Raw genomic sequence first — 14,952 nt, 5'->3', positions numbered from 1 at the left:
CACGCGTGTCAAAAATGCATTGCATAGAGAAGCTTTATTCTATTTTGTATTATTTAATTAAACCTCTTTTATATAAAAATTGATTTTAAAAAATTGAGAATAAAAAATTATCCAATATATTTATTATAGAAATTACAAAAAAAGGATATATATATTAGAGACATGAGATGTATACTTCATGATAGAGATCATGAATTTTTTTCAATAAATTTATCAGTCCTTGTACAATAAAGTAATAAACACTACATTGTTTATACAATAAAGTAATAGACTACGTTATTGTCAATATTATACATTATTGTTTACAGTACATTGTACTTTATATTATTGTTGATCTACAATACAGTTGTTCTAAGAAAGTATTTTTAAGGCTTTAATATATTCTAATAACTCTTGTAGAATTTTAATATTCTATAAATAGTGGAGCAAAAGTTGTATGTAAGAAAAAATTATTATTACATGTATAAAATTTTTGAATCAATGAATAATCGATTTATTATTTATTAAAATCATCAATAATAGGATTCTGTTATTTTATAATTCTTCTATAGTTGAAATTATAATTATTGAATTATTATTTACTTAATTGCTTGTTCTTTTTTTTAATAAATTCTGATTTTTCTTAATTGCAAAATTAAATATAAAAAAAGTATATTGAATACTTTTCTGAAAGTTGTTTTTAAAATTATATGCTAATTATAAAAGTAGAAAAAATACATGAATGCAACTTGACCAACTTTCCTTTCACAATTTTAACAATATAAAATAGTACACAGCCATTTTTTAAATTATAATGGAACCTCTATTTCTTAATAGAATTAAATTACTACATCGCAAATGTATTATAAACTTATAACAGTAATATAACAGTAATATACAAGCAAATTTACAGCACAATATTTTAAGTTTTCTTACATGACCTATTTTGACACTGCATTTTAAGCATTCGAACGAATCAATCCTTATGCATGTAATATGACAATGATTATCATAATTTATTCTGCACGAGGAATAAGTCCATTAACTTCAGGTTGAAGGAATTCTGTTACAATAGCTGATACCATCTCTTTTAAGATACTCTTCAGTTTAGCTAAGTCTCTAAAATAAAATTATATTATATTAAACACGACGCGATAATATAAACTTTTACATAGAAACATCACGGTTTTTAATTTTATGTAAAACTATCAGGTATTGTTATAATAGCAAAGTCTTTAGCTAATTTAAAGATGATATTTTTTGACTGAAAATGTTGAGATTATTTACTTGTGAATTACAAACGATTATAAAAGAACTTTTTGTAAAACTTTACAGAGTTAAAAATTTCTTAACAAAAAATTGTTTTTGTACTCAAATGATTCTATTAAACGTACTCTTACGTGCCTCTTTATTTATTTATTAAAATTTAACAAAATTACATTTTTCACTTAATTTTAGAAATCTAGTGAAATCTAATTCAATACAATTTTAATTTAAAGTTTACAAAAATTTATTATTAAAAGAATTGGAAACTTGTAAGAAAAATAATTCTTTTTTATATACTTTCACTTAGAAAAAATCTAAAATGATCAGATTCAAAATAATTAAAGAATCTGCTATTAAAAAGACATTCAGTAATTTTGGAATATTCTATAGAATATATATTCTATGTTAAACTATATTAAAGCCTTAAATAAAAGATAGGGATAAAGATGAGTTTTTTTATAAAATATTTGCAAAGAACTTACTCTCCAGGTGATCCACATAATTCATTGTAGTATTTTATTTTAGGCTCTGTGCCACTAGTTCTTAAAGTAGTAACTAATCCATTTTTGAACGTAAATGTAATCATTTGGGTAGATTTTGACACAGGAAGAATTGCTTTATTATCAGGTTTTGTATTATCGTATCCAGTTGTCAAATCTCGAATACTGGTTATTGCATATTTTCCTTCCAGAATTCCGGTTGGATACTATAATTTAAGAAATTACATAAGAATGAAAAACAGAAAAGAAGTGAAGAACTTAATTGTGCAATATAATTTTAATTGAAACACAAATACATAAAAAGAAATGTTTACATTAACAACTGTTTTGTTTGTTATAAAATTTATTTTTAAAATGCATGAATGTAATAGAATAGACTCACACAAACAATATTTTAAATCAATATGTAATATTTTTAAAATAATTCCAGTTGGATACTATAATTTAAAAAATTACATAAGAATTGTATAATTACATAAAGAGAAATTTTTACATTTGCATTAATAACTTTTTTATTTATTTTTGTTAAAATATATTTTTAAAATGCATAAATGTAATAAAATCAAATTCACATAAACAATATTTTAAGATCAATATTATGAAATATACTTACATATCACTTATTTCTGTTTCTTCCATAAAAAATGGTGTAAGGTGATATAATGATTGTACTAGTGGAATAAACAAAATGGCAAGAAGCACAGAAGGCAAAAGTGTCAATGTTACAGCAGCCATATTTACATACTTATTGCTAACATTATTTTGTGTCATCTTAGCAAATATAAACAAGAAAAAAAATAAAGAAAAAAAAACAATTTTTATCAAATTTTGTTAAAAATAATTTTGTTCAGTATTGTTATTAGACGTCACATATATAATTGTAGCACAAATTCAATAATTATGTGTGCAAAAGATAAAAATGTACATCCCAACAAAGTTTTCTACTAAATATCACTACTAATATATCTACATATATACCTCACGCACATTTCATGTTTACATTTTATGTTTGTTGATATTTTATCAGGAAAATAGCAATAAAATGACTCAACTGTCACCTAGAACGACACATGTACAAATATCTCGGCCAGCACTTGGACTTTATAATACTTCTAGAGTGGTTAGCCAGTTTATATGCTATCTCATGCATCATATATACTTGCTGACCTTGTAACCATATACTATTAGATGCAAATTAGAATACAGCCGCATATCAAATAGCACACATTATGTGTCATAATGATAGAAATATTATGATATATTACAAAAGTGATGTAGCAAAATTTAACTTTATATAATTTTTTGTATTTTATATGATTTTTTGTACATATATATATATATATATATATATGTATATATGTACATATATACATATATATATATAATCTTTTTTTTAATAAAAATATTTATATTTTTCAATTAAATGTAATTATAAACATTGCTTTTGCAAATGTAAATGATATAATGATATATATATATATATATATATATATACACACAAGATTATTAAGATTCATTAAATCTTGTGATTTTGGCAAAAACTCATTTTTATAAATATGTAATATCATATTCTTTTCAATATAAGTCTGATTAAGATAAAAGCGATACAAATTATCATAAATTAGTACTGTTTTTCTAAACATATAAATAAAAAAAAACCTCTTAAAAAATAAAAAAACTCTCCTTAAAATATAAAAATTAAAATAATACTCACTGTATTTGGTTTGCTAGAATAATTCCTCAGTCGTTCAAATATAGCGTTAATAACGTCTGAATCATGACATATCCAATAGGAATTATCACTGATATGATGACCATATCTATACACAAGAATTATAAAATTTTTCTAGTGTATTAAAATATGTTTACATATAGGTTTTAAAAACTTCAAATTCAATAACATACTCTTCATATATTTCTTCCAACTTGTCTAGTAAAGTTAAGTTTATTGTTTCAAGATAAACTGCTAATTCAGCTACACGTGTACCAGCACTGATACCATCTTTATCTAGAACCTTGGAACCACACATAAAACCTATAGCTTCTTCATATGCAAATAAAACATCCTTCTTTTGCTTTATCAGTTCAATAGCTTTATTACCCATCCACTTGAAGCCTGTTAAAGTTTCCTGTCAACAAAGCGAAATATTTTCACTAGATTTATAAAAGAAACTATATTACATATATCTTTTTTATTTTTATTATATATGTATATATACACAAACCTCAAAATTAAAACCATCTTTCTTGGCCATTGAAGCTAGGATTTTGCTGGAAACAGTTGATGCTAACATATATATATCACTCATATCAACATCAGGATGCAAAACCTGGTAAGTATGAATCATCCACCAACCCAATAATGCACCAAGTTCATTTCCAGAAAAGACATGCCATTCTCCACTATAAATATCTTCAAATGTATATTTTGCTATTTGTTTAATATATGAATTTATATTATAAATTTATAAACCTTTTTGTTTTCGTTGCACATGCAAGTCTGTCAGCATCCGGATCATTAGCAAGTATTATAGATGAATCACTATTATCTGCTAATTTTATACTAAGATCGAGAGCGCTTTTCCCTTCTTCCGGGTTTGGAAACTTTACTGTTGGAAATTCTGGATCTGGCAATTTCTGTTCCTCTACAGTTATAAATGGCTGAAATAAATGTGACAGAGTAGCTGAATAAGAAGAAATGGCTAAATAAATATCTGGAGAATTGTATTTTGGGATGAATTGAGGCTACTACCTTCAAGTTTGCCACCTCAAATGCAGCAGCCATATATTCATATCCGACACCATGCATGGCAGTGTATGTAAATTTCAATGTAGTATTTCTATTAACTTCAGGATATAAAACTGTTTCCTTTAGATCTTGATAATAAAGTCGCATAATATCTTCTCTTGGATCTTCATAATAAGAGCTACTATAGACTCCATTCACATTCCATGAGGAATCAAGAGGCTCAAGATTATTAAGAATATAGTTTTGAATTTTTTTATCATGAGGTGAAATGATCTGTGCTCCATTTTCCCAATATACTTTATATCCATTATCGTCTTTTGGATTATGAGACGCAGTAACCATAATCCCAGCTGCACATTTGGATTTTGATATGGTATAAGGTATAAATGGTGTGGGACAGATTTTGGAAAACAAATAAACTTTAATACCATTGGCTATGAAAATTGCAGCAGTTAATTCAGCAAATCTGAAAATTAAATTATTTTTTAATATCATGTACATACATTAAATTTTAATACAAATATTATATATAAATAGCTCATCACCTTTTACTATTATAACGCCCATCATATCCTATAACAATGCCTTTCTGTGACACATCAAATATGGTATCAATTAAATATTTTGTTAATCCTTGACCAGTCTGCACAATAACTAGATCATTCATTTGACTGTAACCAGGTCCCATACGACCTCTAAGACCTGCAGTTCCAAATTCGAGTCTTTTCAGGAATAAATTTGACAATATTTTAATATGTCCATTATTTAAATATTCAAATATCTCATCTTTTGCCTTTGGATCCTATGTAAAATATAAAAATTAATATAATTCAAACATAATGATTAGTATAATAAATAATCATATATTTAAACAAAATATATATATCCATTAAAAATTTACGAGCATAGATATTATATACCTTATTCCATTGCAGCCATTCAATGATCTTAGCATCCAGATTGTTATTGCCTGTATTTACCGAATACTGAAGAGCCATAATATTGACAATACAACTTAAATTATTACAATTAGATTTTTCTTAGCAATTCAATTTGTTGGATCAGTGTATTAACTTAACTTCCCTCTGATAAATGAAAACGTGATCTTGATCACTTTTAAAGGAGGTCTGTCTCTTTCAAATATTCTGTAACAAAATACACGTAATAAAAAATGTAACACATTTAAGATTAGAATTATGTAATCACTGATAATTATTCTCGTGATGTAATAAAAATATATGTAAAAAAAACGACTCTCACTAACATATATGTAATAATTGTTCTCTTCTCATCTCTCGTTATTTATCTTTCATTATCCGTCATTAATCTTCATAAAAAATATGAATTTTTTATCGATAAAAAATGACGCAAAAAACGTGTAATACGTATTATTGATTGCAATTATACGATGGAGGTTACGATAACAATATCATTCACAGCTTCTCGCAATACAAGATACGATTCCCGTATATTTTCACCATCGCTATCGCATACCAAATACAAGCACACACACATATGTATATGTAAAATACACATACATAGACTTTTTGCTCAACTGAAAAATTTTGAGGAAACGCAAACCTATAAACCAATTTGAATGTTCCTCCTATTGCAAAGAATTAAATCAAATTATTAATTTTTAATTTAATTTTTTATATGGAAATGTTTGACCTTATCAATGAAAAGAGATATCTCACTATGCGATCTGTTGAATGTTAAGTTCCAATCATGAGATAATATATTATATTTGCACAACATGTGACAGAAACCTTGATTCTTTTTATATAAGACGATCATCTGAGGGAAGAAAGGGGAGTGCAGTAAATTTTCTTTTTTTTTTTTAACGCAATATGCATGTTATCGTCTTTTGTGCATTATAATTAGGCGAGTTTTTTAATTCATCAATTGATCAATCACGTGATGCGCAAATGCAGCATGTGTTGTATCTACGCATCATGCGATTCATCAGTCGATGAATTAAAAAACTCGTCTATATTATTATAAGACTGATTAATGAAAGATATTTTTTTAATAAATTAATATATACATATACCGAGAAAAATTCAATATATATAGTGTGTTAAATGAAAAAGAAATATATATATATATATATATATATATATATATATATATATATATATAACATTATATTTTTTACATCAAAATAATATTAAAATTAACACGATAATTCTTATTATTTTTTCTCTTATATATATGCATATTATTTTCAATTTCACAAGTACAAATAATAACATATACAATCTACGTCATCTTATACGTTTGCAGTCTTACGTATATACTTCTGAAACGAATATACAATAATACATATGAATCATATGTATATGTGTATTGAAACAGTATATGGGGAAACAGTTTCATCGAAAAGTAATTCAGCAGAAAGAGAAAAGAGTAAGTGCGACTAAACCGGAAGAGAGGGACAATTAAATCTAAAACAAAAATGAACAGAAAATATAAATTTTTTATGTGTAATTTTCGTTCCTGAAAAACTCATATGTATTTAAAACTGAAATAATTAATTACTAATAATATATATAAACATATCTTTTTGTCCATTTTTGTTTCTCTTCTTCCCCAATCTGAATCTATTTAATCTGAATATATATATATTTTTTTAAAAATAAATAAAAAATATAAATACATATTTCAATATAATAAATTACCTCGCGCGTTGATGCTTTCGGCAATTATATATAACACATACAAGAGATATGTATGTGTGGCTAGCTTCAGAGCATATGTGTATATATCTGTTGTGTATTAATATACATATGTACGGTATCGTATATAGACATCACATAATATGCGTGCGTAGTGCGTATGTAAGCATGTTTATAAGATGATCTATCGTGCGAACTGACAGCTCTGCTGACAGTACACTGACAGAAGAAAAGGTCTAGGTTGCACCACCTCACGCGACACGCGATTGCGTCCACGCGAGCCACGAGCCACGAGCCACGAGCATCGTGACGCGAAAAGAGTCAGCGAAGTCGCGCGAGAGGGCGCGATTCGCACGAAAAAAATTCTCGTGTATCCCGTACGTATGTATGTATATATTTTTTGAGCTGTGTTGTGTTGTGCCGTCTGCGGTGTTGACGTTTTTGTCGTACTTTATATTAAAAATTTAGGGTAAGACGCGAGCAAGAGTGAATCGATTTATCGGCCGACAACCGCGAGGGATGCATTTTTGTGTCTCTCCCCTCCCTCCCCCCTCCCTCTTTATCATTCTCCTCGAGTCCTCGCGTCGATATTTCTCTGCATTTTTTTTTTTTTACTCCGCGTGTTATCGCACGTCCTTGTGCAATTTGCCAATCTTTGGCGACATTGCGCGATTTCGCTCGTCGCACAAAAGTTTCATCTCGTTTGGAGTTTCGCGAATTTTTCGGCCGCTCCACGGAATTGTGTCAAGTATGAATCGAGCACGAAAACACACGAGAGAACTTTGAGAAGGACGGGGATAATCGACGAATTAAGAAAAAAAAAATATTACGCGATCTCGTATTTTGACATGCAGTAAACGACTACAGTTTACGCGTATCGTCATCGTCACTCGTTGGGTTATTTATTTCGCAAACACAAGCTGCCATCGGTTTAGACATACATATATCACATCGATTCCGCAATACGCAAGAGAATACCTCTCTGATTTGAAATTCATGTACTCGGAACGTCCAAGATAATCTTGGGTCTCTCATATTACTGTCTTTCGTTCGCAGTGAAAATCACCGATCATGAGCAGCGTACGTTGTTGCTTGATCAGCGCGGGCCGTTTGGTAGCCTCTAACCATGTCAACAATCATGGTGAGTGTCATTTGTAAATAGTTTCTATTTTGTGCTTTATTGAATTAGATGGTGAATGGATTTACAAGAGTAACAAACCTAATGAGATTATTTGTTACGCAGTACATAAAATTGTGAGAATTGTCGTGGCCAATAGAGCTTTGACAATTAGTGGCAGCTTAGCAAAAGCTCCAACTGAACCTACACCACCCTCCAAAGATACTACCGCATCCAGTGGATCCACTGGTAACGGCACTGGTGGTGGAAAGAAGAACACACTCACCTGTCCAAAATGTGGAGATCCTTGCACACATGTCGAGACATTTGTTTGTAAGTAATATTGCTGCAATTATAGATAAGAAAGATAATTATAGTTTAACAAAGGTAGTTGTCAAAGTAAAAAGTAATTACTGTACATTTTTATATTTCAACTTGTACATTAAGGTTTTCATACTTTTGAAATACTAATATTATGTAATACAGTGTTAAATTATTTTTTTTAAATAATACAGCGTCTACAAGATTTGTCAAGTGCGAGAAGTGCCACCATTTCTTTGTTGTACTGTCAGAGATTGATTCAAAAAGGAGTTTGAAAGAAGCATTGAGACCAGAAGATGGTAAGCAAGGATTCTATAGGAAACCACCTCCACCTCCAAAAAAGGTAGTTGTTGTAATTCTGATTATTTAATTTAGAATTATGCAGACATTTTAAAAACAAAGCAAAAGCAGTTGGCACATTTTAAATACATCTGCTTTAGCTGGACGAGAAAAATATTTTGCAGCGATGGAAAATGATATTTTCAGATATTCGAATATCTGAACAGACATGTTGTGGGTCAAGAATATGCTAAGAAAGTGCTGAGTGTTGCCGTTTATAATCACTACAAACGAATTTACAACAATCTGCCAGTACAAACATCGCAGACGCAAACCAACATTAACCCGATCAGCACGCAGGAAACGAATCATTCCTTCACTCACAGAGGTCCTAAGCCACGTAAATAGCGATGTCCTGAAGTTATAGTGTTTCAATATTATGAAATTTGTCTATGCTATAATCAAAATTTATTTCATATTTTTATAAAATTGAGGTAATTTAAAAAACCAGTTCACATACTTACAATTTCTTATAAAAGTGGGATTGATAAAACAGATTGTGATCTGAACAACAGTATTTTCACAATTTGTGGGGTGCTCCCTTAAAAAAAATATATATATATATATATATATATATATATATATATATATATACCATGATATAATGTATGATTATCATAAATTTTTATTTCTTTAGATTTACTGCATATATCGGGTATTGGAAATCCATTTCCGGGAGTGGGATTTCAACACACAATCAATCCGGGAGGCGAACAGAAGACGAGCAGTCAATCTGCACCTGGATCGGCTATATTAGATAGCAAGCAGCACCAGCTGAAATTAGAAAAGAGCAACATATTGTTGCTTGGGCCTACAGGTTCTGGAAAAACGTTACTCGCGCAGACAATAGCGCAATGTTTGGACGTTCCATTCGCTATCTGCGATTGTACCACTCTTACGCAAGCGGGTTACGTTGGCGAGGACATTGAGAGCGTTATAGCTAAGCTTCTTCAGGATGCCAATTATGTAATAGATCGTGCTCAAATGGGCATCGTCTTCTTGGATGAAGTCGACAAGATCGGAGCTATACCTGGAATCCACCAATTGCGAGACGTGGGCGGAGAGGGTGTGCAGCAAGGAATGCTAAAAATGTTAGAGGGAACGATCGTAAATGTACCAGAGAGGAACAGTTCGAGGAAGTTGCGCGGAGAGATGTTACAAGTGGACACGACAAATATTCTTTTTGTCGCTTCGGGTGCTTACAGCGGCTTGGACAGGCTGATCGCGCGACGCAAATCAGAAAAATATCTCGGATTTGGCGCGACGCCCGCGGCTGAGAGCCCAGGCAGGAGAGCGGCGACTTTGGCCGATGTTGCGAATATGTCACCTTCTACCGAAAAAGATAATAAGGAAAAGGACGCATTGTTGCAACAGGTTGAGGCTAGAGATCTCATCGATTTCGGCATGATACCAGAATTTGTCGGCAGATTTCCCGTACTTGTGCCTTTTCATACCCTTGACAGGAACATGCTAGCGAGAATTCTCACCGAACCGAAGAATGCCATCGTTCCTCAGTATCAGATGTTGTTCTCAATGGACAAGGTACATTTGAATATTATTTGTCCAATTAAATCCGTCTTTAAATTACAGATTAATAATTATAATTTATATGTTCAATTTCCATACAATTTACAGGTGGAGTTAACGTTTGACACGGATGCACTGAATGCAATCGCTTCTTTAGCAATGGAAAGAAAAACGGGTGCGCGAGGTTTACGAGCGATAATGGAGTCTTTACTTTTGGAACCTATGTTTGAAGTACCAGGAAGTGGTATAGTGTCCGTTCATATCACAGAACAGTGCGTAAAAGGCAGTGAAAAGCCGCAGTACGTGAGACGAGATGATAGCAACGAGGATGATGTTCAACAAGCGCAGCATGTACATAATTAACAAATAATTAAAGGATGCGACACTTTGGTATAATTATTTCTTTTTTAATAGATAGATATTTAGTTAGGAAAAAGTTAGGACATTTGATAAATTGCTCTACTTTAATTTCATTTTATAAAAATTAATATATAATCTCTACCTATTATCAAACCAGTACAAACAATGTGTAAAATCTTTCAAATTGTCCTGTATATTTATATAAAGTTTCTTTATGCAAAGTTTCAATTATTTCTTATATAGTCAATTTCTATCGATTTTGGACATTATATTTGTTATAATGTTGAATATATTTCCTGCAAGACATTAATAATTATATATACATATGTGTATAACATTTTATGTACCTTATGTATATGTATGCATGCATATACGTTTATTGGCAATCATTTTATTATAAAAATACAACTGTTGTAGAACCACAACAGTATTAAAAATAGATATGAATGCTAATATAATTATTTAAGATGATTATTTAATGTGAGGAAAATTCTATTAAAAATTATAAGAAAAATCATTTTGCATATATTTGAAACATGCATTGTAATAAATGCCTGCTTCAAAAAAGTGTCGCATAAATAAAAGACAAATAGAATAAAGAAAATATATAAACTTGATTTTTAATTCAATAATGGAAAGATGTCACTATATCTTCCACTATATCTTTCCATTGTCACTGTATCGTTTTATTCATTCATATTGCAGGAAAAATTGAAAAACCACACATACTAGCATTTCCAATCAGTTTTACATCAGGCATGTATTTATGATGATAAATGATGTTGAAAGCAAAATAACATAATTATTTGTTAAATCTGACGATGTAGAATATATGTAAATAAAAAGTAATACTAATATACATATTCACAAAATAATGTCATCAAAATCGATTTGACAACTTAAATGTTATACATTAGGTGCAATAAAACAATTTCTGATCATAATTTAAACGGATTGACTATTGAGACATGAAATATGAAATAAAGAATTAATTGAATATGATTGCAGATATTGTAAAAAACCATATAATAAAGAGTTTCAATGCAACCACTCAAGATAAATTTTCATACATTGTCATGCCAGGATTGTTTATAAAGATAGTACTAATATACACATTGTTTAAAAAATCTAAAAAGAAGTCTTATAATTCGGTTAATAATAATACATTACATAATAAACATTTGTTTACTGATGATGGAAGAATATTAATCGTGAAAGAAGACGAGAAAAAAATGAAAACAAAATACATTTTAAATATAATAGACAATTGTCTTATTGTTAGTTGAATTATAATAGAGTGTTTATGTAATATATTGTATATATTATAGAGATTAGTGGAAAGAAAAATGTGAATAATGTGACTTATATGTAACTGATAATCTATTTATAGATCGTCGTACGCGATATACATCCTCGCTATTATAATTTACTATTTTAACTGTACAAAAGGAAGGAAGAAAGAAAAACAAAGAAAAATAGACTGTATAAAATATAATGCGGAATGACAAAAATTACACAATTTTTTCCCTAAATCTTTATTTCATATGATCTGAGATCCTATAATATATAGAATAATTCTGTATTTGTAATAAATCTGTAATATGTAATTTTAATTTATTTTAATTCATTTACTTCATAAACATCCTATAACATTTATATATCAACATAATATTCTAATAAAATCACATCACATAATTATACAGTTTTCATGATATACAGAAATTGATTTGGTGAAAATAATTACGTCGTATGAAAATGACTATATTTACAAGTATTACTCACATTCCAATTTTACTTATTTAAAAAATTTTTATATAGATTTAATCTCCTATTTAATTTGTATTTACGCTTGTAAAATGTACAATACAGAGATTAAAAATTTGCATTATGCACAATTTACACTTTTGAATATTCTGTTGTTATTAACAAAATGAGAAAAAAAATTACAAAATCTTAATTCATCAGAATTACTAAAGGTTGTGATGGAAATTATCTTTGTTAAAAACCAAATAAAATTCCATACATTTTACAATATTTTGTTACAAAATGTCTCTCTTTTTTTTATATTTCATTGTAGTACGGAGATTTCGGTGGCTTTATTGGCTTAGGTTTCGGCACCAGCATCGTGCCCAATTCTGTTAAAAGCCATTTTGTCGCACGCAATACAATGAAATGTACCGCGAATTGCATAATAAGAGCACCGAATCCTTTATACAAACCAAGCGGTCCTTCGGTCGAGATTATCGTACGGTAACAATCGGCCGCACTGCTATAGCCAGTTAATAATGGTGTTACACTTTTTCCAGTGTCTAAGTTATCAATAATGGTGCGTGTACCCTGAAGATGTAATCGATGAATAACAGTTTCAAGCGGATAAAACACGACATCCGCAGCACATGTCGATACAAGGATAGATTGCATTTCTATATCTTGGACAACACTTTCGGATAGTAAATCTTTACTGTACGCGCCCTGAAATATTAATAATGCTCCTATAGATACATATTACTCAAAAGCATAATGTTAAAAAAAAAATTAGATACATACTCTTGCCTCTTGTAAATGTTTATGCCTGACGTGCATAACTCGGCTAGACACTCCTCTCACAATTAGAGTAAAAAGATATTTTGATACTTCGTAAACTATAGTAGGAGGTATGAGGGCATAAATAGGAATAAGTCTACCCTTATTACATACATCCAGTAAACGGATTGCACCGTCACGAAAAACATCCAGGATTCCCGGACATTCAGAAGCAATCTCGGACTGAACTGTTTCCACAAGTGACGCAGAATAGAAAGGAGTCACTATACCTACGGCGACACTATAAAATATAGGATTATAAATATTAATAAATGTTAATTAACCATTTAATTAATGTTGCAATTAATTTACATCAATGTACATCCTTACAATTACCATTTGAGAAGGATATGTTGGCCAAATGCTTTCAAAGAGCTGTTACAAGTAATCTTCCTGTAATTAAATATTGAATTTTTTAAAAAAAAACTACTTTATATAAATTTTTTACAAACACTAAAAGATTGAGCATTATTATTCAATGATCACCTTACTTTGGCCACGGTGTGATTTTTGAAATCAAATCCTCAACTGCTAATGTCATGCCTCTCACAAGTAACACTGAACCAATTCCTTTCCACAGTGTATTTATACCTTGAGTCTGATGCAAACGTACTATTACTGGAACTAAAGTTATGGGCATTAAATGATATTTTGTTGCGCCTGGATTAACCTGACACTGTCTTCGCAATACTATAAAAGGATGTATCAATAGATTTCCCGTAATTAAGCTTGCCAGTCCACAACCTAATCCCACATACTTGCTTACAGTAGTGTCTGAAAAATAAATAAATAAATTTATCAAATGTGAAAGTTGTAAATTTGATAAATGTTTAATTTAACTTGTTTTATTAAATTTCGATAAAAATATTCATTCATTCGATGTCTGCGTAAAAACAAATGTTTGAAGAGTAAAAATCATCGCTTGATAGTAGAAAAGAATTACAAATAGTAAAAATAATATTCGTGAAAAAGAAATCTGTCATACTGCAATACAATGACATAAAAACCTGCAAAATATGAAGTATTTATCGCTTGTAAATATCCCGGTGATTTGATTTTGATACAAAATGAAATCAATAGAATTTATTTAACGACTTTTTAGTTATAAGTCGTACGTAACTGACTGAAGATTTACCATCGTCGACGATCGGCGGATTGTCTTCCGCCAGAGGATGCATAACAGGTATATCTAGAGGACGAATAACCTCTCGACCGTGATACTTCTCTGGATAAGGCGTGTTCATTTCCCACGATCTAACAGACCGACCTCGATATACGCTCTCGTAACCCTCTAAGCCCGCCATTCTTTCTACAGAAAATAAGTCGACGAATTTGTTTTACCAAACATTTGCGAATATTTTCTCCTGTTTACATCACCAAACTCTTACGACGGCCCGTAACTTGATGGCGGCCATTTTGATTTTTGCGAGCGCGTTTAAAGTTTGGAGTGTTCCAAAATAAGAACTCTATGAATCCATTTTACATCTGGCAAACCTACATAGCTGGATCCATGCGGTGTAATAAGAAATAATA

The 14,952-nt window shown here is 29.9% G+C and overlaps 3 protein-coding genes across 17 annotated transcripts; 1 reads left to right on the top strand and 2 right to left on the bottom strand.

The window, feature by feature from the left end:
• Positions 1–570: 570 nt before the first annotated feature.
• Pgm2a (phosphoglucomutase 2) lies at positions 571–7,326 on the bottom strand. Of its 9 annotated transcripts, none has more exons than XM_072892074.1 (10): positions 7,176–7,326; positions 5,415–5,639; positions 5,040–5,296; positions 4,498–4,960; positions 4,219–4,406; positions 3,971–4,148; positions 3,651–3,874; positions 3,460–3,565; positions 1,728–1,951; positions 571–1,098 (listed from the first exon to the last, which is right to left on the bottom strand). In XM_072892074.1, exons 2-10 carry the CDS (start codon positions 5,490–5,492, stop codon positions 996–998), a joined length of 1,821 nt encoding a protein of 606 aa, XP_072748175.1. In that variant the 5' UTR covers positions 5,493–5,639; positions 7,176–7,326; the 3' UTR covers positions 571–995. The 9 variants fall into 9 exon arrangements, with proteins under 9 accessions (XP_072748175.1, XP_072748164.1, XP_072748195.1 ...); XM_072892063.1 differs by lacking the exon at positions 7,176–7,326 and adding an exon at positions 6,076–6,214; XM_072892094.1 differs by lacking the exon at positions 7,176–7,326 and adding an exon at positions 6,033–6,049.
• Positions 7,327–7,416: 90 nt separating this feature from the next.
• On the top strand, positions 7,417–12,349 carry Clpx (Caseinolytic protease chaperone subunit). 7 transcript variants are annotated; one of them, XM_072892190.1, is made up of 8 exons: positions 7,542–7,641; positions 8,229–8,313; positions 8,416–8,622; positions 8,805–8,953; positions 9,097–9,289; positions 9,587–10,491; positions 10,585–10,866; positions 12,227–12,349. In XM_072892190.1, exons 2-7 carry the CDS (start codon positions 8,244–8,246, stop codon positions 10,837–10,839), a joined length of 1,779 nt encoding a protein of 592 aa, XP_072748291.1. In that variant the 5' UTR covers positions 7,542–7,641; positions 8,229–8,243; the 3' UTR covers positions 10,840–10,866; positions 12,227–12,349. The 7 variants fall into 7 exon arrangements, with proteins under 7 accessions (XP_072748264.1, XP_072748254.1, XP_072748291.1 ...); XM_072892181.1 differs by having other exon boundaries at positions 11,542–12,349; XM_072892163.1 differs by having other exon boundaries at positions 7,417–7,549; positions 10,585–12,349.
• A 259-nt stretch (positions 12,350–12,608) lies between these two features.
• Positions 12,609–14,864, bottom strand: LOC140665759 (mitochondrial outer membrane protein SLC25A46). The gene is made up of 5 exons (XM_072892255.1): positions 14,555–14,864; positions 13,911–14,193; positions 13,756–13,812; positions 13,384–13,660; positions 12,609–13,308 (listed from the first exon to the last, which is right to left on the bottom strand). Exons 1-5 carry the CDS (start codon positions 14,721–14,723, stop codon positions 12,898–12,900), a joined length of 1,197 nt encoding a protein of 398 aa, XP_072748356.1. The 5' UTR covers positions 14,724–14,864; the 3' UTR covers positions 12,609–12,897.
• Positions 14,865–14,952: the final 88 nt, after the last annotated feature.

This window comes from Anoplolepis gracilipes, chromosome 1, assembly GCF_047496725.1.
Source record: "Anoplolepis gracilipes chromosome 1, ASM4749672v1, whole genome shotgun sequence".
Lineage (NCBI taxonomy): Eukaryota > Metazoa > Arthropoda > Insecta > Hymenoptera > Formicidae > Anoplolepis > Anoplolepis gracilipes.
The sequence above is the reverse complement of the archived record's forward strand: the minus strand, read 5'-3'. Positions and strand labels throughout refer to the sequence as shown.